Consider the following 26,301-nt stretch of genomic DNA (forward strand, 5'->3'; position numbering starts at 1 on the left):
GCTATACCACTGCTGGGGATATTTTGTCATTATTTTCCCATTTTTTCTATACAGTCGGACTGCATTTACTGCAGATATATTACCTATTTCAGCAGGTCAGCCAGATTTAGAGGCCTTTTCAGAAGTCGGCCAATTTTAGAGGAGTTTGGCTATATATAGCCACAGCCCACAATTGGCTGATCACTTCTTCTTGCAGATTTCAGCACACTCTAACTCCCAGACACTCTCCGACTTGGTGCTGCTATCATCTCAGCCTGATTTGGTACCCTCACTACACCTTGGGCTGCATGCACTGACTGATCAGTCCACATCATTGTATTCAACATTCATCTTCAGTCGGTGTAGTATTTCTTCCTTCATTTTCTGCTTTCTCTCTCTATGTTCGTGTTCCTCCTTCCATTGCGCACTCACATGGTATCATTGCCTAAGTGAGAGTGCACAATCGAGATCTATTGCCGAGGAGCAGCCCAGCCATCAAATGCAGCCATTCAGCCTTGCATTTGCTGCAAATGCAGCTATCTATGGGGGAGGCAGCAGCATTTGGTGGGTCTACATTTGCCAATCGTCGTCATTTAGAGGCAGCGGCATCTTTTGTAGCTGCAAACGACAATATTTCCTTGTTCAGGTGGCACACTACACCTTCTATAGAGCTTATTGCCTTCCTTCCAACATTCGCACTATTTCTATCAACACGCAGTTTGTTGGGTGATTGCAAACTTGAAAGATGTCTTACCAATTTGCAAGCTTTGATGACTCAAAAGAGGAGCTCCACTCTCGACACTCCTCTGAGCAAAGACATGATTATCAGGAGTTTCAACGAGAGGAGTCTTCTAGAACCCATCCCTCTTCTACTCATCTTTCACAATGGGCCCCATTTGAACTAAAGGCTCCGTTTGATGTGAAGATGCCTTCTCCAATACCCTCTACTCAAGTTTATGTTCTCCCTTCCTTACCCAAAGAAGAAAAACTCAATGGTGCCAACTAAACATTGTTGTCTTGCAAGGTGGAGTGCATCCTCGACACCTTTTATCTTTGGGAGCTCGTGTCCGAGTCTATTCCTCACCCTCGTGAAGATCCAACTAATGGTATCTCATTGGACTATGCTGCCTTGTGGGATCGGCTCACTCTCAAGTCAATCCTTTTTGTTTATGAGTGTTCATGTCATGAGGACATGTATTTTTGAAACCTCACTTAACATGTGGATTAATTTTTAATCACACGATTAAATAAATGTTGCACATGTGAGGTGTAACTAGGATTATAGTAAATTTACGACCCCAAGACCCCAAAAAATCACGGGATGTCAAAGGCAAAGGTTGTTATAAGTTATGCCACACAGGTACTTGGTGGTATCTAGTGCGAGTTGTTGGCCTGGGTCATTCATTTGGCCATAAGTGTCAGTTGGTGATACTAGAGAAGTAGCGTTTAATGATACCTAATGTCAATCTGATGTCAAAGATGACGCAAAGACACTCGGGAATGGAAGATGCCTAGCCAATTTAATTATTGGCCATTCAAATTATTTTTCAAGGCACCACCATAATTATTAGATTAATGTCCAATATTTAAAGACTGAAATTTAATATTTAATTATGGATAATGCTAGAAAAACCATTTGGGAATATTGCCACTTGTCAAAAATGCCCATATAAGATTGAAAAACGTCTTTAGAGGCTAGAGAGAGGTATTTTTAGTGTATTCAGCCTACAAGAGAGAGAGAGGAGATGTTGCTGGTCTGATTTGCAGCCATTGGAGGACCTTCTGAGGCAGCCAAGGGTAGGAGAAGACCAATCAACAACAGGTGACAGCATCTACAGGCTGTTGAGACAGGGCAACAGCAGTAAATGACTGATTTTCTTCAGTTCTTTGCCTCTACAAGCTGTTGAGAGAGGGCAATAACAATAAATGACAGATTTTCTTCAATTCTTCGCGAAGAAAGCCTGAATTTTCTCTCCTCAATATTCTCTCTCATCTCCCAACCTTTCTACAGCCTTGCTTAGAAGATTACGGCATTGAGATCACCAGAGACTGAGAAATTTCAGATTTCTTTGATGTAGGCACTAATCTACAACAAAAAGTAGGGTTTAGCAACAGCCTCAAGAAGCGTGCCAAAATTTGGAAGATCCAAGACTTGGATTCAATAGAACTGAAGTTGTTATCAATCAAATTCACATGGAGAGACCAATAAATCAATGAATTTGGGGCATTTTCCATCTCCATCAAAGCAAGTGAAAGCCAATTGATTACCTGAATCAAGGGGCCAATCAGATTGAAGACTTACTAGTTATTTTAAACAACAACGGGAGTTGGAATACTGAAAGGGATTGAGAGAATCCATTGTACATCGACTTCTTCTTCAATAAGTTAAATAAATATCGAAAGGGGCACCACTTTTGGGGCCAACAAGGATGTCCAATGTCCAAGATTATATAGTAAAGTGTACATTTCACTTTTGTAAATTTGTTACTTGTTGTAAATAGTGCTTGATCAGGATATTTACCACCCTATCCGAGGAGGAAGGCTAGCTTTAATTCAAGTCTCTATCCTAGTTCACATTTGCATATTGAAGACCGCAAGAGAGGTGTGGTGCAAGCTTTCGTCTTTATAAGCCTTTATATCAACACAAGACCTTTGCCCACAAGATTTCCCTTGAGAAGTTGCGGATGCTCAATCTTGATGACTCTCCTTCTATGAAGGAGCACATCACAAAGATGGAGGACATGAGAGGCAAGCTTGCCTCTCTTGAACAAAAGATATTCTCCAAGGATATGGCTATGATCCTATTGATGCAACTACCATCTCCTAGGTTCGACATTTTCTACGCCAATTCCATCACATCCAGGACCCGCGAGAGACTTTGATGGCAGGAGCTTTCATGGCTTGACTTGGAGCATGACGAGCGAGACAAGCGACTCAAAGAGGTAGGGACCAATGGTTCTAGCTCCTCCAAGGCTTTTATTGCAAGTACCAATGGCGGGAAGAAGAAGAAGGTGAAGGCCAAGGAAAAGAAGCAGAAGGGCAAGGACAAAAAGGAAAAGCAACCCAAGTGCCCACACTGTGGAAAGGGCACTCACCCTGAGAAGTGCTAGCAGGAGTAGCCCCGTTTGAAGCCAAAGGCAAAGGATTCGAAGGATTCAAAAGCCGCACCTGCCACGACAAAGTCTCTCTTCGTGCATGTCTTTGCCAGGCAAGATACAGCCCTGGCTTCTTCCACTCAAGAGAAGCCATGGCTCGTGGATAGTGGAGCTTCTTCTCACATGACCTTACAACAGGATTGGCTTCAAGACTTCAGTTCCAAAGGGGGGCACCATCACCATTGGTGACAACTCTACGGTTCCAGTTCCTGGAGTGGGGACCATTCCCCTATTACCCAAAAGGCAGTCTTCCTCTACCAAAGTTCTTTATATACTTGATTTGGGCTTTAACCTTTTGTCTGTTATCTAGCTAGATGCATGTGTGGTCTTCACCAAAGATGCAGTTACAGTGGAAAATATGAGTCTAATGGCGCAGCTCTTTGGACAAGCACACAAGAGGGTGGTCTTTATAGTCTCACAACCTTAGCCGCAAGGTCTTCCACGAGCTTGGGCTACTTTGGCATGCTTGGTATGGTCATTTGTACATGGATGCAATCCGATAGGCTTCTCAAAGGAAGATGGTGGAGGGACTTCTAGATTTCCCTCTTGTTCATACCCTTTGGCCTAGCTGCTTGAGGGGCAAGCAGCATTGACAGCCACATCCACAGGTTGCCACTCAGAGAGCTTCTACACCACTCGAGTTGGTTCACACTAACCTTTGCGAACCTATGAATACAACCTCTCTTAGTAAGGCCAAGTACTTGATGTTGATTGTTGATGACTTTAGTCGTTATGTGTGGCCGCACTTCTTGGAGTACAAGAGCCACACGCACTTCCGTTTCTGCAAGTGGAAGGTGTTTGCTTAGAAGTAGAAAACCTTCAAAGTTCATGGTGTCCGAGCCAATCATGATGGAGAGTTTACTTTTCACCTCTTTTCTCATGTAGGGATCACGGTATTTGAGTGGAGTATACCCATCTGAACACACCATCCAATAATGGTGTAGTGGAGCATATGAATCGTACCATGCTAGAGATGGCTCGTGGAGCATCGAGGATTATCTCATTCCCTATGGGGTGAGGTGGTGGCGACTACGGTTTACATCCACAACCATTCTCCTACTTCAGCTTTGCAAGACATGACTCCATATAAGGCTTTCTTTGGACGAAAGCCTTCTGTGTCTCACTTTCACATCTTTGAGTACAATACATTTGTCCATGTGGACAAGGAGAAGAGGAAGACTAGCTCGACTCTAAGCTCATCTTCATGGGGTACAACACTACCACAAAGGGATATTGACTTTATGATCCTACGACACGGAAGATTGAGGTGAACAAGGATGTGATCTTCGACAAGGCTATGGCCTCTGCGGATTCGATTGATGGTTATAGTGCAGGTGATTCTTTGTCATCGATTGCCCCTTCCACACCCTTTATAGCTCTCCTTACCCCCAAGTTACCTCTCCGCACCCCTCCTTCGTCATCAACTCCTCCCCCTCCACCACCACCTCCTTCTTCTCCTCCTACTTCGGCTTCCCTACCACCACTAACGGGTTTCTCTACTCCTTCAAAGAGTATCTCTACCCCTTCTATATCCCCTCCGTCTTTTGGGGTGGAGAGAACTGTGGTAAAGAGTGAAATGCCCAGTAACAAGGAGCCCTGGTGCAAAGAGGCTTGAGGATAAGTAGAGGGTACAGTTTTAAAGGGTGGCATCACCCCTAACGATGCACCATGATGTGAAGGTGTAGAAAAGTCTAAGTATGAAACAAAGAATAAGAATGTGCAAGAAACAAAAATGGAGGTTGTAACCAGCCCTCCTTCTGTGGATGGGTGGTAAATCCCTGATTACAACTTAATTACAACAGCAAACAATTAGTGCAATCTGTAAATGCAAATTTACCTACTGATCTTGGACAATGCACACCCAATTGGCCCCAAAATTGGCACCCCTTTCAGTATTTCTTTAACTTTATTGAAGAAAAAATTGATTTTCAATGGGATTCTCCCGATCCCCTTCACGATCCAAACTCCCCTTGCTATCCGAAGTAACTAACAAGTCTTTAATCTATTTTGCCCCTTGATTCAGACACTTAATTGGTCTTCACACACTTCATAGATGATGAAAATGCCCCAAATTCAATGGTTGGCTAGTCCTCCACCTAAATTTAGTTGAAATTCACCTTCAGCCATGTTGAATCCAAGTCTTGGAGCTTTCAATTTTTGGCACGCTTCCTGAGACTGCTACTAAACCCTAATGTCTACTGTAAAATAGGGTTTACAGCACAGAAATTTGCAATTTCTCAACCTCCATGGGTCCAAATGCTGAGATCTTTGGAGCAAGGCTGTGAAATGGCTAGGAGATGAGAAAGAAACCTATAAAGAGAGAAAATTCAAAGTTTTATCGCGAAGAATGACTGAAAATCAGTCAAATGCAGCTGCTGCCCTGCCACAACAGCTTGTAGATACAAAGAACTGAAGAAAATCAGTCATTTACTGCTGTTGCCCTGCCTCAACAGCCTGTAGATGATGTCACCTACTGTTGATTGGTCTTCTCCTGTCCTTGGCTGCTCAGAAGGTCCTCCAATGGAGGCAAATCAGACCAGTAGCATCTCCTCGCTCTCCCTTGCAGGCTGAATGCACTAAAAATGCCTCTCTCCAGCCTCTAAAGACGTTTTTCAGTCTTGCATGGGCATTTTTTACAAGTGGCAGCCTTTCCAAATGGTTTTTCCAACATTATCCATAATTAAATATTATTCAATTATGAGTCATTAGTATACCTCGCACAAAATCTAGCACTCCACAATATTCGCAAGATACTCTTTACAAAACCACTGGCCATGTGAAGAAATTGCTATGGTTTGCACTAAGGAAACACAGAGTCTATGACCACAACAGAAACACAAAGACACAAACAATAACATACAAAACTCAAACCCTAAATGCAAAACTCCAAAATGCAAAAACACAAAAACGAAGAGAGAAGGAGAACTCTGAAGTGAATGAATCAATGCAATGAATGAATGTAAGAGTATACAAAATACTCAAGGGCAAAGCGATGAGTATTAAAGTGTGACATCCACTAAAGACACATCCCAAGTATTGTAACCACCATTCGGAGTGTGTCAAAGGGTATAGAAGACCATAACACAGATCACCGGAAGCGGTACGATGCCTATCAACAGCAATGGAGATACACGAGGATGCTAATGATGGCTGAAACTGCCAAAACACAGCAAAAGAGATGTTGACTAGGGTTGGCAATGGCTGTCTAGGGCCAAAAACAGCAAGCAACAAAGGCTAGATAGCCACATGGTGGTGGCAATAGTCACAAAAGTTGGATAGCCATGTGAAGAAGGCTGATTGCAAAAATCTTCACATGAGCATGGAAAACCTGCACAAAAAGGATGAAGATTGAATGGGGACAGCTTGTCTATTTATAGATGTGGATGGACCCTCCCAAAATAGGGTTTCACAAAAACTCTCGACCCGCACATCAATTTTGCATTTTTCATTAAATAAGCATGTTTTAGAGCTGTTTAAGAGGCTAATCAACACGGAATGCATTTCTTAGCTCAACACTTACAAACATGCTTTGGCCTTCGTATAGGGGCTGCTTGTACTCAGCCCATTACTACATCTAGTCTAGTCTTGTTTCCTCCATCATTTCTCCTCCTCCTTCCCGTTCTTCTTCTTCTCCCTCCCTCCCTTCCCCCTTGTCCTCCCCCCCCCCCCCCCCCCCACACACATACACATTGATTGCTTCCATATCGCGTGCACACAATTCACAAGGTCTCCAAAGCAAGAGAAAACACATTGGGCCATCGATTGTCTAAACCTCATCCAAGCAATAAAAGCCTCAGTAGTCATTCATGCACTTAAACTCGATGTTCTCACTTATGTGAGACCTATGAGACCTAACCCATTCCCTGTATTATGCAGGACCACTTCCCGAATCCTTATATTCAGCATGATCAAGCTGTCTATCAAAAAGGTATGGCAAAGTGTGAGAAATTCACCTTAAAATTCAATTTTAGATATGCTACAATAAGAATGCAACTAACAAAGAAGTTGATACTCTTAATAGCATCTTTAAGGTCGATATTTTGTCATATTCAATTGAGTACTATCTTTTTGTGATAAAGGGTTGTTAAATAGATCCTCTCTTGGCAATTTGGCAACCACTCAAGATAGACCACGCAGCTCATTAAGTCTACGCAACTTGGAGGCCAAAATTTTGGCTATAAAGAAAAAGACAATATAAAAGTATTTTATCAAAGATGAATTTCTTTCAATTGAGGCACAATGTGCACTCAAGCCTTGTTCATATGGATATTTGCAAGTAAGCTTTTTTTACTGTCTCAATGTACCTAGTGTTGGACACTCCAACAGCCTTATCAAGGCCTACGTTATCCCTTGGTTGAAGGAGCCATAGATTTCCTTTGCATTCAAAAGCACCAACTTTCAACAAATCATGCTTTTAAGTGTAGGAAAGTTCTTCCTAGGCAAAGCCATGCATACTAGACTTTAGCAAAAGGAAGGGATGACCACAAAGAAGTTTGTTTATTTGTCTGGTGAAGTGGAGGTTACATGTATAATGTGGTGTAGGATTGGACAATAGTAGTACGAAAGAGACCTTGTTAGCAGTCAGAGACCCTGTCCAGATGCAGTCGGACAGTTTCTGTCCAGGTGCAGTCGGACTGCACAGTCGGACTGCCATGTGGCAGTCCGACCTGTCCTGTCAGTCGGCTGCATTTAATGCAGCCTTAAATGCAGCCGGCAGGTCTTTTCTGGCGCCCTGTTTCCTGGCTATTTATAGCCGAGGTTTTCAGCAGTCTCCCGCACTTTTCTACTCGCAGATTACAGACTGGTGGCACGCGCAGATTCCGTCTCTGTTCGCAGATTTCTGACAGGAGACAGTGCAAACTGCAGCGGACTTCGAGGTGAACAGCAGGTTGCATCGTCGAGGTGAAGACACGCAGTCCAGCGCACTGCGCCCGTGTACATATCTGCATATCTTTGTATACAGCACACTTTATACTGCAGATCTTCATCTTCCACTGTCTCTTTCTCTCTCCTCTCTCTGCGTTCTCTCTCTCTCAGTCCTATGCTTCCGCACCGCTGCACTTTGACATGGTATCAGAGCAGTGTTGAAGGGCTGACTGAGTGTAGAATCAACCTGAAGAGGAGTTTCTATCGCGACACAAGGTTGCGTTTTCAGCGTTTGAGGGCAAGCAGGAGGGCTGCACCTCGGAACAAGGCTAAAGCGAGCGTGGGCGCGCAGGAAAGGAGTCCAGGTGGTGGATTTGCTGCTGTTTACCGCTGTTTGACGAGGAGGAAGTTTGAGTTTTCATCTTTCAAGTGCAGGTTTTGCTTTTTCATCGCCTCCGGCGGGTGAAGAAGTTTCAGGACGCGGAAGAGCCCTAGCAGGCTGAGTTATCACAGTCAGAGGGGGCTGCTTTTGCGATTGTGAAGGCATTACAGGTGAAGATGTCTACAGAGATTGACTTGGAGTTCCAGATGATTATGGACCGGAACGTGCCTGTCTTACCGACTCTTCCCGCAGATCAGAAGCTTGATTGCGACAACTATGCATCTGGCGCGTCATGATGTTGGCCATCCTTGAGTCCTATGATTTGGCGGAGCTTGTACAAGAGGAGATCGACCGGCCCTCGGTGAGAGATGAGTCCAAACTCTCTTCCGATGCTCGTGCGGAGTTGGCCAAGGCTCAGTCTCATTGGGACAAACTGAATGCCAGGATTCGTTCCTTTCTTTTTCTATCTTGTACTACAGCCGTGGTAGCTCACATCGAGCACTTGACGGTGGCTCGGGAGATATGGCTGGAGCTTGATCAGATGTATAACCGGATGACCCTAATGAAGCGGGTTTCTTTGGAGGTTCAGATGCAGACCTTGTCCATGAATAAGTCTTCTTTGTTGCGGGAGCACATCAACAAGCTAAGAAAGCTTCAGATGCAGGTTTAGAATGCGGGGAAGCCGATTTCCTCCGAAGACATGGCGATCACACTATTGTCCCAATTGCCGCCACGATTCGGTACTTTCTACTCCGCCCTTATTGCTTCGGGGCAAGAGCCTACTCTTCGGTGGGAAGAGTTGGTTCCTATGGTCTTGGACCAAGAGGAACAGCTAAAGGGACAGAATGCTTCCAAGTCGGAGGCACTGACAGGTCAAGCCTCTCAGAAGAAGAGGAAGGACCAAAAGAAGAAAAAGGGGGATAACAAGTCAAAGAAGGACAAGGACAAAGAATCCACCTGCCATATTTGTGGAAAGACTCGCCATTGGAAGAAGGATTGCCCTGACAAAGACAAGAAGGACACCAACAAGAAGGACACGAAGGATTCTAGAGCGGTGGCTGCACCCTCATCAGCTACATTTCTTCATCTAGCTGTCATTGAGGACTCTTCACCGAATGCTTCTGATGCTGCGATGATGGCTCCCCAGGCTCAAGAGTGGATCGTTGACAGTGGTGCCTCCCGGCACATGACTCCTTCATCAGATGGTGTTGCCTAGTTGCGACCTTCGCGGGGGCAAGTTCTCATTGGAGATAGCTCTTCAGTGTCTATTGCAGGACGGGGTAAGATGCAGCTTATTCCAAACGGACGTGGTGGTACCCATACCTCCAAGGTCTTGCATGTACCACATTTAGGGTATCATCTTCTGTCAGTTCATAAGATTTGCTCCCTTGGACTTTTGGTGGAGTTTGACAGTGATTCGGTGCGAGTCCCTGATCGTGGATCAAGGAAGGTTCTATCATCCGGATATGAGGAGAACGGCATCTATAAATTGAAGTCTTCCACCGCCCTCTCTACTCTTCTTCTTACCTCTCAGACACAGTCAAAGTTATGGCATGCTCGGTTTGGTCACCTAAACTATGATTATCTTTGGAGGGCGTCACGTGGACAGCTTGTTCGAGGGTTGTCGGATATAGTGGTGAGCCAGCAGCCATATGCCTCCTGCATTCGTGGGAAGCAGCATAAGGATGCCATTCCCCACATAGCTTCGCGGCGGTCTACTTCACCGATGGAGCTTGTATCTACGGATCTATGTGGCCCTATGAGGAATGAGTCCTTGCGTGGGAGCTTGTACTTCATGCTGATCGTAGATGACTACAGCAGGATGACATGGGCCTATTTCTTGGCATTGAAGTCAGAAGCTTTCTCCCACTTCAAGGATTGGCTTCTCTTTGAGGAGAACCAATCAGGCCAGCGATTGAAGACCTTGCGATCCGACAAGGGTGGTGAATTTGTTTTTAATGAGTTTGCTCGTTTTTGTGCAGATAAAGGTATTCACCAGGAGTTTGCTGATACCAACACTCCTCAAGAAAATGGCATTCTTGAACGGAAAAACCGCAGTGTGATCGAGATGGCGCGCACCATGATGGAGCACCGACGAACCCCTCAGGTTCTGTGGGCCGAGGCTGTGGCTACTGCAGTCCACATCCTTAATCGATCCCCCACTTTGGCCGTTGATGGGATGACACCTTTTGAGGCTTACTTTGGGACTAAGCCCGATGCCTATGTTCACATTCCCAAGGCTCACCGTGATAAATTTGAAGCAGCTTCCCGTAGACAGGTATTTGTTGGCTACAGCTCCCAGTCCCAAGGCTATCGATTGTATGATCCCGTCAAGCGGGATGTGTACACTAGTCAAGATGTGCGGTTTGTGGAGATTCCGGCCATATCAACGGGTGAGGAGCATCCCGTTCTTGGAGATCCAGGGGAGAGTTGGGCTCCCACTACAGTTTCATTGGAGCCCGTGCCTTTTGATTCTGATTCTATTTCTGACACAGAGTCTACTGTTCCACCAATCACCCCCGAGGAGTTACCACCGATGGATATCCCAGACTCTTCAGTTGATGGAGAGCGACGAGGGGAGGTCCGGCCTCCTCCTCGTTGGGCCCGTGACACACTCCGTGATTCAGGGATCGAGGGGGTCCCTGAGGAGTGGGGACCGCAGGATGGTCCGCGGCGGTCACGGAGACACCAGGCACATACTACGGAGCTTGTTTGCTCTAATTAATGTTTGATGACCCATGTTATGCAGGATCGAGAGCCCACCTCCGTGAAGGAGGCTTTACAGTCCGCACCATGGAAGAACGCTATGGAAGCCGAGTTGGAGGCTATTGAGAGGAATGGCACTTGGTCACTCGTGCCACGCCCCCCGAATAAGAAGGTGATTGGCGTCAAATGGGTCTTCAAGACCAAATACCTTAGCGATGGTTCTTTGGATAAGCACAAGGCTCGCCTTGTTGCTAAAGGTTTTGCACAGCGCCCAGGGATTGATTGTCATGATACTTTTGCCCCCACTGCTCGTATGGCGACCATTAGAGCTGTTCTTGCCTTGGCTGGCCATAGGAGATGGCCTGTTTACCAGTTGGATGTGAAGTCGGCCTTCCTCAATGGTGATTTGAAGGAGGAGATCTATGTTGAGCAGCCTCCAGGCTTTGGATCTTCAGATGGGAAAGTCTACAGGTTGAAGAAGGCCTTGTATGGCCTCAAGCAGGCTCCGCATGCATGGAACGAGAAGATTGATTTGTTCCTTCAGTCACAGTTGGGATATCGGCATTCTAAGGCTGATCCGCAGCTTTATGTTCACACTTCCGAGGATGGTTGTGTGCTCTTTGTGTTATATGTTGATGATTTGATTGTCACAGGTAATCATGCACAGAAGGTCCAAGAGACGAAGGCAGCTTTACATCGGACATTCGAGATGACGGACTTGGGTCTACTCCATTTCTTTTTCCGCCATGAGATTTATCAGTCTCAGAGGGGGATCTTCATCTCTCAGCAGAGATATGTACAGGAGCTCTTGGTTTCTTTTGCGATGGAGGATTGTCGGACCCTTTCTACTCCTATGGATCCGAACTGGAAGGCCTCTTCCCATTCAGCTTCTCCCATGGCAAATGCTTCCCGCTATCGTCAGTTGATTGGATCCTTGATTTGGCTTCTCAACACTCGTGTTGATCTTTGTTTTGCTGTTGGGCTCTTGGCAGGGTTCATGAGTGAACCTCAGACGGTGCATTGGCAGGGTTCATGAGTGAACCTCAGACGGTGCATTGGCAGGCTGCTCAGAGGATACTTCAGTATTTGAGGGAGACGTCTGATTTAGGGATTCATTATCCCGCAGGGACAGATGGTTCAGATCTTGTACTTGCAGGTTGGAGCGACTCGAATTGGGCGGTGATGTGGACCACAGGCCGTCTACTACAGGTTACTGTTTTACCTTGGGTGCAGGTGTTATCTCATGGAGTAGCAAGCAGGAGACAGTGCAGACTGCAGCGGACTTTGAGGTGAATAGCAGGTTGCATCGTCGAGGTGAAGACACGCAGTCCAGCGCACTGCGCCCGTGTAGATATCTGCATATCTTTGTATACAGCAGATCTTCATCTTCCACTGTCTCTTTCTCTCTCCTCTTTGCGTTCTCTCTCTCTCAGTCCTACGCTTCCGCACCGCTGCACTTTGACAGACCTTGTTGGGCTACAATTTGAATAGACAACGTTCTTCTTCTTTGGTGGTCACTAACAAAGTTTCAAGTTTAATGAAAAGGCAACTAAGACGTATATTAGGATTCTAGAGAGCCTCTACTTCTAAGTTTCAAGCATAGTTACACAAAACAATCTGACACAGCACTTAGAAAGGGCTGAAACAACAAAACTGAGTCAAAATCTCTTAACACGCATTTCCTAGGCTAAGACATTTTGTAATCCTGAAACAGCGCCATGTAGCATTTCAAGCCAAACCCAAAACGTTTTGGAAAATGTTTCCAGACATAAAAAGTCGGCATGGAATAGAATGCAATATTTATGGTCAAAAATTGAAAGTTTGGGGCCTTCTAAGAAAATATAATCTATTTTAGGTCACAAATGTGTTGTATTGAGTGTTGATTAAGTGAAATTGGATCGGCCATTTCAATACAACCTGTTACAAGCAGAAAGGGATCCGCCCTTTCATCATGACATTTCATAAAAGAAAAATTTTGACTATGAAAACGTTGAAAGCGAACAACTAAAATGAGGATTGTGGCCACGATTTGGTTTCACTTACAATCCATCAGTCAAGACCAATACTTATGATTATCGACTATGAACAATAGAGTATCTAATCTCTCCCTCCCTCCCTCCCTCCCTCCCTCCCTCTCTCTCTCTCTCTCTCTCTCTCTCTCTCTCTCTCGTGATGGATTTCAAGGACCAGAGATGCCTTGGGCTCTTCCTGCTGGAAATACGGCGCCATAGAGACCACCTCCTCCGGACCTTGGAGCAAAGACAGGGAGCCGCCCAATGCCTACTCACAAAATTCTACTGAGAGCCAACTACCATCCCCACCCCTCAGTCCCCACCAGCCCCACTGATCTCCCGGCCGCGGGGGCCACCTTAGCCATAGCCACAACAAGAAGTAAAGCCCAGCGCCCACGTCCAACCGGCCCCCACCCCCACAGGAGGCACATGTCGAGGATACAAAGGATACTACGCCGCCACCGAAGGGCCTTGCCCTACCCATTCAGCCTCTCAATGTTATATAGACCCATGCGGGACATTTTAGGATGACCAAGCTCCATGAGTAGTTCCACACCATACTTGGAACACATATGAATTGTACCCAACCTATATACCACCTGGTACCTACCCAATTAGTTTATCATAGCATTAGATGGTAGCTTTACTGGGACCTGGAAAGTTTCCCAGACATTTTGTATGTAACGTTTTGGTCTCATAGGCCATCTTGGCCTTTCATAAACGTTAATATAACTTTCTTTCTTCTCTCTCTCTCTCTCTCTCTCTCACAACCTCTTCCAGCTTATAGTGTCATTAACATCTTCCAACTTATAGCTGTAAGTTCTTGCATATTGATAGATTTAAGTGTCAGAAGTGGTGCAGCAATGGAAGCGTAAAGAATATGCTGAAATAAATGTTGAAACACAAGACAGAAGAAAGAATGAACACAGTAGATAGATGAGAACTCAGATGTATGCTCGGGAAATGGAATCCATATCGAACACGAGACAGCAGCATACAACGGTGAGTCACTGGCTGCGTGGGCTCCTCAGCACCGGCTCCTCTCTCCCAGAAGGATCTCCACTGATGGCTGAAGCACCAAAGACTGTGGAGGAGGAGCCCTATAAATAGCCACAAAAGTGGGGAGCATAAAATGCAAGTCGGCCAACATTTAATGCTAGTCGGCCAGCAATAAATGCTAAAAGTACATCATAAATGGCCACAAAAATGCGCCATAAAATACTGCATAAAATGCTACATAAAATGCCCAGCCTCTGCACACAGACTCACACCATGAGCTGACTAATATCTGCTAACACCCTCTCTCAGATCATGTGTGATCTGATACAATAAAATAGTACAATGATGGAGAATCATAAACTACACAACAAAGAAACACCAGAAGGACCATGGATGTCCAAGCGGTGAGTGGCCAGCCCACCACCAAGATGTCTCGGAGAGTATCTGATGTCGATGTCGATCGTACCAACAACACCGGAAAATAGAGAAGACTCATAGCAGCTCTCTGTGTAATGTCACCTATGTCACTCAAGACATACAAAGCCAATCTGCCAAACATGTCTCTGAACATGTGACCATGTAGATGAGGCACTGCAGCCCCACCAATACCCGCTCACACTCCCTCTCTGGCACAAGAGAGTCGTGAGGGATGACCGCATCACCACCACTAGAAAGCAGCCGAGGAAGGGGCCACCAAGCCCTTCCCGCGATCCGAAGAAGAGGATCCCTTCCGCGCCTTGGACTTCTCCTTGGTCGGAGGATCGGAGTCGGAGTCTGATGAAGGAGAGGACTCATCGGTAGAGTCAGCATCCCGCTTCGTCTTCTGCTCCTTCCTATAAGCCGCTAACTTCTTGCAGTCCTTCCGCAAATGTCCCTTCTTGCCACAATGGTAACACTGGGCCTTTGACTTCTTCTTCCCGTCACCCCTCTCTGAAGCTACATAAGCCTCACCTCCATAATGTGCCGAAAGCCGCCCCTGTAATCTCAAGGATGCCTCATGCTCAAGAAGCATCGAGGTCATATGTGTAAAACTGACAGGAGTCGATGATGTCTGCGCTCGCAAAGCATTGGCCACTCCATCAAACTCCGGGGGGAGCTTGTAGAGAACCGTCCCGACAAGATGCACCTCGGGAAGAGCAGATTGCATGTGCCGAAGCTGGTCCTGTACCTGCGTAACACGAAGAAGAAAAGACTGAATAGTATCTTTCGGCTCAAACTTCATCTGCTGGAGCTGGCCATAAAGTGTGACAGCCCGCATGGTGGAAGGTGCCTCATACATCTGCTGCAACTTCTGCCATACTTCAGGAGATGTCCTACAGGAGGTAACCACCGGTAAGACCGCTTTAGAAATACACCGAAGCAACGCCGAGTAAGCACGGGCATCGTCCGAGTCCCATGTGAGCACCGCTTCCTCATGGTTGTCCTCATCAAAGTCTTCAGGAAGAGGAAAAGGACGGAGAGGTCGAGCAAGAGCTCCACAGACGATGTACCATAGCCGCTTCTGCACAAACCAAGCTTTCATGACAGCACTCCATGTGAGATAATCAGGTCCATGTAACTTATCTTCACTTGAGGTGCACGGAGGGGCCATCTGGAGGAGGTAGAAAAGAGAAGTAGAAGAAAAGAAGGTCGTTTGGAGAGTGAGCACAGCCAAAATGCAACCAAAAACACCAAAAATAGTGAGTTCACATGCAATATAACCCAAAGGCTGACCAAAATAAGCCAAAAACTGCTGCACAAAGTGAAAAAATCAGGTTAAAACTGCCAAAAACAGCAAAAACGGCCTGAATAATCAGAAAAACAGGCAAAAATAATACTGTAAACAGAAAAACGCAGGCTGCAAACTGAAGAAACAGGGGCTAAAGACTGTTGCCAGCAGTATGATGAAGGAAACACGGGCAGCAAAGAGTGGAACAGCAGTAAACGCAAATCTGTCCAGAAAAACGCAAAACGCAAATGCTGAAACACTGTCGCCAGCAGGAAGGACAGCTGGCTGATCAGCAAGAAGGGTGTAAATCCTGAAATCAGCAAGAAAACACAGCACAAATAGGTTGCAGCCTGAAATCTGATACCATGTCAAAAGTGGTGCAACAATGGAAGCGTAAAGAATATGCTGAAATAAATGCTGAAACACAAGACAGAAGAAAGAATGAACACAGTAGACAGATGAGAACTCAGATGTATGCTCGGGAAATGGAATCCATATCGAACACGAGACAGCAGCATACAACGGTGAGTCACTGGCTGCGTGGGCTCCTCAGCACCGGCTCCTCTCTCCCAGAAGGATCTCCACTGATGGCTGAAGCACCAAAGACTATGGAGGAGGAGCCCTATAAATAGCCACAAAAGTGGGGAGCATAAAATGCAGGTCGGCCAGCATTTAATGCTGGTCGGCCAACAATAAATGCTAAAAGTACATCATAAATGGCCACAAAAATGCGCCATAAAATGCTACATGAAATGCCCAGCCTCTGCACACAGACTCACACCATGAGCTGACTAATATCTGCTAACATTAAGTTTCTAATATAAGTCTTTAAATCTTATTAACTAGGATATCACATAATCCTTGTCTTCCCTTGATGATGTCGCATTCTTGTTCCCATTTCGCCCGCTTTCAAAATTCTTGTTCTCATTTCCATCCCCATCCCCATTTCCGTTCCCATTCCAAAGTTTCCCTCAACTATGGTTTCAAGAGTATATGAAGGCTTTTACTTCAAACATGAAACCTTTTTTTTTGGCTTTTGGTGTCCTTGCATAATTTCTGGGTTTGTGATTCTCCTTAACCAAAATTGGAAGCCTCACCCTTGGGCTCAAAGGACTTTAATGAGGTACCTTGGCTGCCTTATTAGGTATAGACATTTCTTCAAAACAACAATTGACCCCATTACTATGGTGCATCAAAGTAATAGGCTTTTATGCCAGATTACAACAAATTAAGAAGCATTGAGGTGGCCAACCAAGTTCTTCTTATCACTATTCAATACACTACTTCATAGGGCATTGTATGCATCTTGCATCAAACCACTCCAACATTGAAGACTAACTCTAACATATAAATAAAGATCATACTCTCAAAGGTACATGAGAGATATTACAAGACTCAAAGCTTGCACAAAAGAGAGAGCAAGATTTCCAAGATATTTAGGATGCTTAGATCTTCTTCCAATAGAGGACTATTTGATTTGGCAATCCAGCACACCAAATTGGCATTTCATTCATCCCATCATATAAGACATCTCTCTTTGAGAGCAACCACCTAGGAAAATGCTTTCTTTTTTTCTGACTTAAAGCCACCAAATACCCCACAAGAGAAATGCTTACTTTGCTTACCCTACTATTAGTTACAGTACATATTAATTTTCTAAATTTTTCAGCTGATGTGTAACTAACAGGTATAGGGAAAAGAAGGATATCAAGAGATATTCAAGTCCAATCTTGGATCCCACTGCTTTCTCCTACAGTTCGCCTTACATTTGGAGTCCCTGCAACTCTTAAAGACTACTTGAATACTAATAGAGAAGGCATCAAACCACTGCATTGTATCTAGGGCATGCGCAGATCTTACCACAATCTAAGCTGGTGATTGTGCTTTCAAACTGCCTCAACTTTCACAGTCCAGTGATCGTTTTAATTTCAGCCCTATTTTCTTACTGGAAATACAGCAATAAAGACTTGACAATATATGCCACTGTGCACTACAAATGAAACTGGATGATACATTTCTTTCACAGAATGCCTTGAAATTAAGCATGTGCAGGCTAAGTACATACACAATAAATAGCAAGCTAAAGGCTTTGAGTGTGTTAAAACAAAAACTACTACTATCCATTTAGAGAAAGACTAACATAGTAACATTGAAAATATGCAGGATACTTAAGTTCCCAAGAAATACATGCACAATACCTGTCAAACCAAGTATCAACAGCATTTGATTGCAGAAGCATGGCAAATTAAGGCTGATCTAAATAGCAGATCCTTCAACTCCACTATACTTTCATGCTGGCAAAAGTTTAGAAACAGACCACCGCAATTCGAAAGTACACAGTCAACAGCTCATGGACAAGAAGCAAAGCCACTTTCTATTGAAAGCACTTATATATATATGTATAATGAAGAACAATACATACAACTTCATGTTCAGCCTGTATAGCTTGGAACTCCGCTTTCCGAGTATTTTCCTCTGATTGACGTGTCTCTTCTTGTTTGCGCATAAGGTCAAAGACCTGCCCAATTCAATGACTGATAATTAACATCATTCAAATAGTGCAATTTCTTAAACTTGAATGTTAACAATGATGCAAGATCCATCATTTTCCATTGCAGATTAAGCAAACAAACCAAAATTTACTCACAAGAATCAAAAATCCTAGGAGTGTCTGCTAAATGCTCTTAACAAAGCACAATAGCTATGTAGTTTCATCCTTCTAACCTAAATTAATTATTCAAGGCACTTACAATCCAAAATAATAATCTTTCCTAGAAAGAAAGGCAGAATTGTTTTGTCTATGCAAAAAATGTAACCCCAATAGTTCAATGAACGGGTTGTGTTTGTGGGTAACAAAACAACATGGAATGAAGCACAACAATGCAGGTATAGTGAAATGCGCACTCAAACATTCATGCACAAAAGAGCAAAGAGCAACAAAGGAACGTGCACTAGCTGAAGTGAAGAGTGCACAAGAAGGTGCCTCTCTATGTAGTTGACATTGTCCCACACTATAAGCATGCTACACTAGTTTCCCTTTTTTGAATTGTCTTTTTTCACAAAATTGTTCCTAGTTTTCTAGAGAATGATCCTACTCATTATTTTGAGGTTGTCTTGCTCATCTCACTTGGTAGTGGGCACAAATGAACATAGCCTCAACTTCTGGGGCCTTGTTGAGCACAAGATTATTGGCCCTCCCAATGTGAAGGGCAAGAGTATACCTAGAGACCTTCACTTTTAGGAAGGAATTGCATCAAATGTTGGGAAATAATAAACCCTCACTCATCTCATATACCTTCTCAACTCCATTGCAATGTTCTAATTATATGTGTAAACCTCCTACTTAGTTTGGGTGAGAGTGGTTTTATTCTTTCAATGATTGGGAGGCACCCAATTGAGTGCTCCAAAGTTTGAGTGGTTGGAATTGTATGATAGTGTGATAAGCATGTAGATGCATCAATGACTATACCTTATGTCATTGCACATACACTTAGTTTCTTTGGCACCAATTATCATGCCTTGATAATTGGAGTCCTATCACATCAAGAAAGGGTCAAAGCTCACAATATCTCCCATGTGTACAGTTTTTGAAGAGTCATGAGCTTGTAGCAATCCTTTCCACCCACACAAAAAAAAGTGTTAAATGTGTTACTGCTTGCACTTGGAAGAGGCTTCGTTTTCATTTGGTAGAGTTGAGCAAGCTTACCTAACTAGATTAAGCCCATCATCATTTTTAGCTTAATACGTACACAATCATACAAGCCCAAGGAATGCAAGTCAACCACTTGGTACTCATCACATTTGACAACTATAAAGAACATCCGACTTTCAATGCAACCACAAATGATGCAAAGATCTCACAACCTATGTGAAACTTCTGCAACTCTTTGGCCAGAAGGGGCACCACACACGTAGATGCAAGGTCATTGCATAATAGGATAAGGTGTCCACATGTACAATGGAGCTAACAAAAATGTGCAAGGACTTGTAATCAAAGATATGGCATAGAGAGTTTGAGAACACTAGTTAACCTTGGGGATTAGTACAATGAGGCACGTGCTTCCAAGATTAAGAACACTACGTATTGTTATTGCCTTCGTGAGCTCATTTTTCAAAAGGTGTGACAAAGGTTCCACGCATGCTGCCCTCTAGTTGGTCATGCAAAACTTTAGTGGCCCTTTCGATCTAGATGCCCAAACGAATGCCTTGGCACTCATGGGCCCTTGCTCAGACAGCCACCCATTTCTGCAAAGTTTACACAGTTCCACACACATGTCCGCTGTTCTTGCTCCAGCTAGTGCGCATGAAATGTTCCATTGTTGCTTATTCGTTCTCTTTTGTGTATCTGCGCTCATAGTGTCTGCGTATCACTGCTTCATTTCCATTCAATTTTCATCTCCGTGACTAAAGGCTTCGTTCCCATTAATTTTTCCTTCATACGCACATGTAAGCCGCATACATATGTAAACAACATAGAACATCCACATGGGCAGCAAGCGCAAAAGAACAAGCACTGGTGTATGAATTAAGGACGAGGCAAGAGTGGTTGAACGTAAATGCAGATTCATGTCTGTCACAAATTAAGATACCTTCTTTGCATGAATTGAGCTGTTGAGTTCACGCAGCGCTTTCGCTCCTCTTTCAAGAGCCTCGGGATCAAAACCAGCCGCAGTGGTGCGAGGGAAGTCATTTCGAGGCCGGGGATCTTCTGCGGGAGGAGTAGGGGCAGCAGCAGGGGCAGGGGATGCAGTCGCAAGTGCAGTGGAGGGAAACAGGAGAGAATCTGAGGAGGCCAGTGAAGGCGACCAAGAGGAGGCGTAAGGGAAGAAGAAGGAAGAAGCACTCGACTTCTCCGCGTAGGCCGGCGACTGTGAGTAGAGGAGGAGGGAGGAGGCCCCAACTGCAGCCGACGCCATGGCTGCATTGAGAAACCTGGACCTTCCCCGCAGAGCCAGACGATACATCGCTGCGAATGACAAACTGCACAACCCTTTCACAAATTCGACGAAATTCGGTGAAGAAGATGAAAATGTCGAACAGGCGAGTGGTAACAGAAGCCCATTCTCACTTCTGATGCAAGAGGGCTTCTCTCTCTCTCTCTCAAGCTCAACTCTGCTGAGAGAGAATCTCTCTCTCGCTCGTCCTAAACCCAAAACCCTCCCAAACCTAGAGTGATTGACAAGGTAAGATCCTTAACTGTGTGCTTTGTTTTTTTCCGTGAGCCCAAAGTATGTGGCGGACGACATAAACTTACAAAGCAAAACGCTTGGTGTAAATATTTTTCACAACGTAGATTATATGTTGCATTATAAAGCAATAAGTGCTTCAAGGTTTTTACTACCATTTAAAGTCATTTAACTCCTCATGCGTGTGGCGTCTCCCTGTTGTATTCATAATTTCATACACTAGGCAAGAGACCATGGAAGGAGGGAGAGGGATGTGAAAAGAAACGGCACCATGATGACAACACTAGACATAGACTTCTTGCATGTTGCAAAAGACCCATAAATTGGAGTGGCCAATGTGAAGCAAAGGCTGAGAAACGATCAACGTAAGCTAAATGAAGGGAAACAAACTACTAGTAGGAAGAGGGTATTCAAAGCTCATGTCTCAATCTCTTTGAAGTGTGTTGCTCAAAGATATGCAGATTTTGTTGCTTTTGGTTTTTTTTTCTTTCTAGTCAAGCAATCTGTTGCAAAATATGAATTTTATGGGTGGTTCCTCTCAACTTATTGTTCACGTGCTACTTTGGTCCTCTATCATTTCATTGTCAATGTCACGCTCTACGAGCATGAGGTTGGGACCATAGGATGTGCTCTTATTATTTCAAGAGGCTCGATGTATACAATATCCACGACTAGCTCTCACCTAGCCTACTCACATGATGGATCTATGCAAGATGGAAGAATGTACTTACCTCTACTTACCTTCATTATAATCTACATATTGGCTCACCTCGTTCCTGATCTAAGTACATGCTCCTTTACCTCTGATATTACTTCCTCATAGCCAAATGAAGAGATGGGACCTATAATGAGCTCCTAGATATAAAGAGAAGAAGATACCTTCTCATTCCATGTCCTTCACCTTCTCACATCCTCTCACTCACAAAGGTACTCACCATGATAGAATTGAGAAGAAGATAGCATGCAATGAGCTTCACACTCCATGTCCCTCACTCTCTCACAATCCCTCAATTCCCTCGCCTTTACTCTTACTCTCAATGCAACAGGTTGCAAAATCAAGAAAGCAAAGTTTGCATACACATGAATAGCTTCTTCTACTAGATCTTGTCCTATTTTATGTGAATTTTTGAGTTAGGGTTTTCCCATGCTCCCTAGGCATCCTCATACAAACAAATAGCTCAAAGTGCAATCTAATAGTTACAAATTGCATGCGAGGAAGCCCAACTCTCAACAAAATAATGGAAGAAATTCTACAAAACCATTCCTTTGTCCAAAAATGTGTAGGTATGTTTCTCTTTGCAGTTAATATTAGCTCCCCTCCTAGATGAGTGCTAGTCCCATGTCAATTAAGCCAAAGGTATCATGCTATTGCTAGTGGGGGGCGCTAGGACGTCCAATGAAGGTTCTAATAGGGAAGGATAATGTGTTGATGTAGAGTGAAGTGAGAAGTAAGCTTAGAATAATGATGATAAAGAACTTGATGATGGGTAGGTTGTCTTGAAGAGGAAAGGAATAGTGGTTGGCCAATGCTCAAGGGATAATGATGGTTGTGGGCCACTAATGTTGAGAGGAGAGGACTTGAGGGCTCAATTGTGCATGCTTGTTGTGTATGCTTTACCTATAGGGTATGTCTACCTTACTTGTATGGTGGTTTATATACATGTATGTGCAACTAGGAGTTGAGTCAAATTCCAAGTAAACTTAGAATATTATCACACACTTGAGGGCCTAGTTGGTGAGAAGTTGTGATATTTTGCTATTCTTAGGGAGGAAGGTCATCCGAGCGTGCCCAACATGTATTGCCCTTGATGTGCCTTGAGATTGTGATGTGGGCAAGTGGACTAAGATGTTGCCCTAGGTACTGTAAGAGTGCAATGTACTTTTCTCTTATTTGTTTTTTTCCTTGTTTTGATATAATAAATGGACTGATTACAAGTAACTAAGTGATGAAGGACATATCACTTAAGAAAATGCATGTGTGTATGCTGAAGATATCCTTGTGTTAAGAATATATTCTTTAACCAAATCCTTGTAGCTGCAATAACAACTTCGAATAGAAGGGATTTGCACATAGCAAACTGTTATCCACCATGTCCTCTAGTAACTTAGTAGGACGCATAGCTCGGTGGCTCCTTCTGCTTTTGGAGTTTGAATTCTCAGTGGTTGTACATAAAGGAAAACAACACTACATGGCTGACTATATGTCACGCATCCCCACAGGAGAGGCCGCTGGAGAATGCATTGTCGATGAATTGCCAGATGCCCATCTCTTTAACCTTTCCAGCGAGAGAGATTTATTTAAGGCTAATCTAACGCCATATTGGGCAGATGACATAGTCCAAGTGCTTGAGCACGGACTGTCTGAGCTACCGATAGAAAAGGCAAGACTTAGGTGACTCATCCTCAAGATCCAACCCTAGCAATTGATAGCAAGCCAGCTATATTAACTAGAGCAAGATAGACTGCTACGTAGATGCATGTGTGAGCCCCAATCGCTCCGAGAAGTGGAAACCCTTTCTGAGCATGTTGACCAGGATCTTATTCATTGATTCTTCTTGGCCATTTTCTTGGGGATAGTATGGTGAAGAATTCCTATGGATGATCAAGAAGGTTGAGAGTAGGTGGGCAATCACCTCATTGATGAAGTGGGTGCCCCGGTCGCTCACTATCTCAATAAGGAAACCAAATCTTGAGATGACATGCTCCCATAAGAACTTTGCCGTGGTCCTTGCATCGTTCTGTTGGTAAATCAAACTCAAGAAGACTAAATGTAAAGGGGGATAGCATCAGTTCACATGGTGAACATAGGACTAGATGTGTGCTTAAGAGTGTGAGTGACCTAATCTATGATGTAAGGCAGTATGCCCATGTGTGTGTAGGTCAGAATCTAGGAGAGAATCATGGAGAAATTAGAGGAGAGAATCATGGAGTCATTGATGATGTTTCTCTCTGGTCTATATATATTATGACTCTCTCTTTGAATAAAGAAAATTCACTTTTGTGTGCCTTCCATTTCTTCTGTTGTCTCATTTTTCAAGATGGTATCAGAGCCACTCTTTTTGTCATCATGCTCTTCCAGCCTGATGTACGTGCCTTCTACCGAGGTCTCGGCTCACAATATCTAACTTGAGCCCATGGTCTCATGGCTTACTCCAAGGAGCCATAAGCCTCCGCACAGGCAATTGCTGTTCTGCTCTAGTAGTTGTCTCCTCCTGTTCCTCCACTGCTACAGCCCCACTGTTCAGGTCAAGCTTTGATACTAGGGCATTTCGGTGTTAAGCTTCAATGCTACACAAAGCTTTCACGATGATGGATCATCATCCGCAACTCCTAGCATGCAGGCAATTCAAACAGGTTGCACTCGAGAGAAGCTCTCCATTGTGCCTTGCTAATATAAGTGATTATCCCCAGACAGATCAGATTACTTGTATGATGATCTTTTTATTATGATATAAACGCTCAAAGAGAGAAGAATATTAGCTCACAGCCTGCTGTTTCTCCCGTCTCACTCTCAATCTTTTTTGCCACTCTGTAACCATAATCAGATGTTGCTCTTTGTACCAACATCTCGCGCGCCTCTCCCAGGAGTCAACGTTGGCATCTTTGTGCAGTCACCCTCAAGGATATGGCTTCTCTTCAGGACTCCAGCATGCCACCGTTTTAGTTGCCGGGGCCCCCAGTTGTATTGCTACAGTCAAAGCTTTTCTCCAAAATGATTTGCTAGTTGTCGCTCGCTGTCATGTATGCTTTTTTATTAAAAAAATTAAAAAATTGCACCACATATATCACAAACTCGAAGTTTTTGATCAATAAGGCACACATCAACCACCACAAGCTTCGTAGGATTTGTGGCACGCTCCTAGCGTGCACTCAACTTACCTTATCCTTCCTCCACTCCAAAAACTAACTTTTCTCCTCACAGAGTCAAATGCACTTCTTCAAGATGGCTAAAACTCGTGTCACAATCAGCAATATGATCAACCACAAATCTTCTACATCCATGCTCATTCAACTCTTCATTCTTCTCATAGATATCACATCCTTTGATCGACACATCATCAAGAAAGAGTATGGTCAACTAAGGAATATACTCCCTCAAAAATTTATGCATAGTATCCTCAAAGCTACCGCCTTGACTTCAACTACACTCCCTCATTGTTGTGCTTCAGCATTACTGATCATGAGTGCCTCCTCTTCTTTGAGTCTACACGAGAGAAGGTTGCTGCAAATTACAAGTGTAACCCAACCCACAACTGCTTCAGCAACCCAACCCACAGGTGCAGGTTCCAGAGTTGCAGATATGTCCGACTTCCTCCACACTCCCTACTAGTGTGGTTTAGCAGAAGACCCTCTCTTCAATCATCATTGTATTTGAAAAGTATTTAATTACTTTTTTTTTTGTCAAGATGCCGTTGAAAGATAATGACTTAAGCTTCAAGTTCTTTGGAACTTCATTTCATACATGGCAAACTAGGATCAAGTTGTTCCTCATGAAGAAAAGTTTATGGAATATTGCAAATGGAAAGGAGAAGAAGCCTTGAGATCCTACTCAAGTCACTACATGGGAAGTTCGCGATGACAAAGCACAAGCCATAATCAAGCTAGAGTTGGATGATACCTACATCCATCATATGGATGAATGCAACAATGCCAAGGACACCTGGGATGTTCTGAATACTCTCTTTGGATCCAAGTAAAAGAGTTCCAAGTTTGGACTTCTAGTTGAGTATTTCCATCTTGAAATGAAGCCTCAAACCTCACTTGCTTCTCATTTGAATTACATGAAAAGTCTCCTAACTCAACTTCCCGGTATTGATTTACGCATTGATGAAGATATCTCAATTGGTATATTACTTAAATCCCTTCCTAGTCCTGAATATGACAATGTTGTAACAACCCTCACCAATATGCCGGATCCACGACTAGTGGAAATAGAAGCTTATTTGCTTGAGGAGGAGAAGAAAAATAAATTCAAGCAAGAATCTCCACCTGCTACTACAAGATCATCTACAAGAGAGGAAGTACTTTACCACAAGGGATTTTCTCGCAAAGGGAAATACAAGTACAATGACACCATCATTTGTGATTTTTGCCACAAGCCAGGCCACAAAGAGAGGGACTGTTTTTCGAGGAAGAAAGCACAAAGAGCCTATCTCATGAGCATCACCAACAAAGAAGAGCATGATGAAGAAGAAGACCAAGAGCATCAACAGGAAGAACACAAGAATCTCAACATGGAAGTGATGAAGAAGGGGGCCTCTAAAACTCCTTCAACTTCGTTTGATGACCGTTTATTTTGAATAAAGAT

At 44.0% G+C, this 26,301-nt stretch overlaps 1 protein-coding gene across 1 annotated transcript in view; it reads right to left on the bottom strand.

The window, feature by feature from the left end:
• LOC148036893 (uncharacterized) overlaps positions 1-21,018 on the bottom strand; it is a 33,170-nt gene extending 12,152 nt beyond the window's left edge. Inside the window, exons 1-2 of the mRNA XM_087675815.1 lie at positions 20,397-21,018; positions 18,230-18,325 (exon numbers count right to left, since the gene is read on the bottom strand). Coding sequence (XP_087531941.1) covers positions 18,230-18,325; positions 20,397-20,771 — 471 coding nt within the window. The 5' untranslated portion in view covers positions 20,772-21,018. The remainder of the gene's footprint in view (positions 1-18,229; positions 18,326-20,396) is intronic.
• Positions 21,019-26,301: the final 5,283 nt, after the last annotated feature.

Source organism: Lygodium microphyllum, chromosome 4 (genome assembly GCF_053477565.2).
Source record: "Lygodium microphyllum isolate KBCC chromosome 4, Lygodium_microphyllum_v1.1.10, whole genome shotgun sequence".
In the NCBI taxonomy this organism is placed as follows: Eukaryota; Viridiplantae; Streptophyta; class Polypodiopsida; order Schizaeales; family Lygodiaceae; genus Lygodium; species Lygodium microphyllum.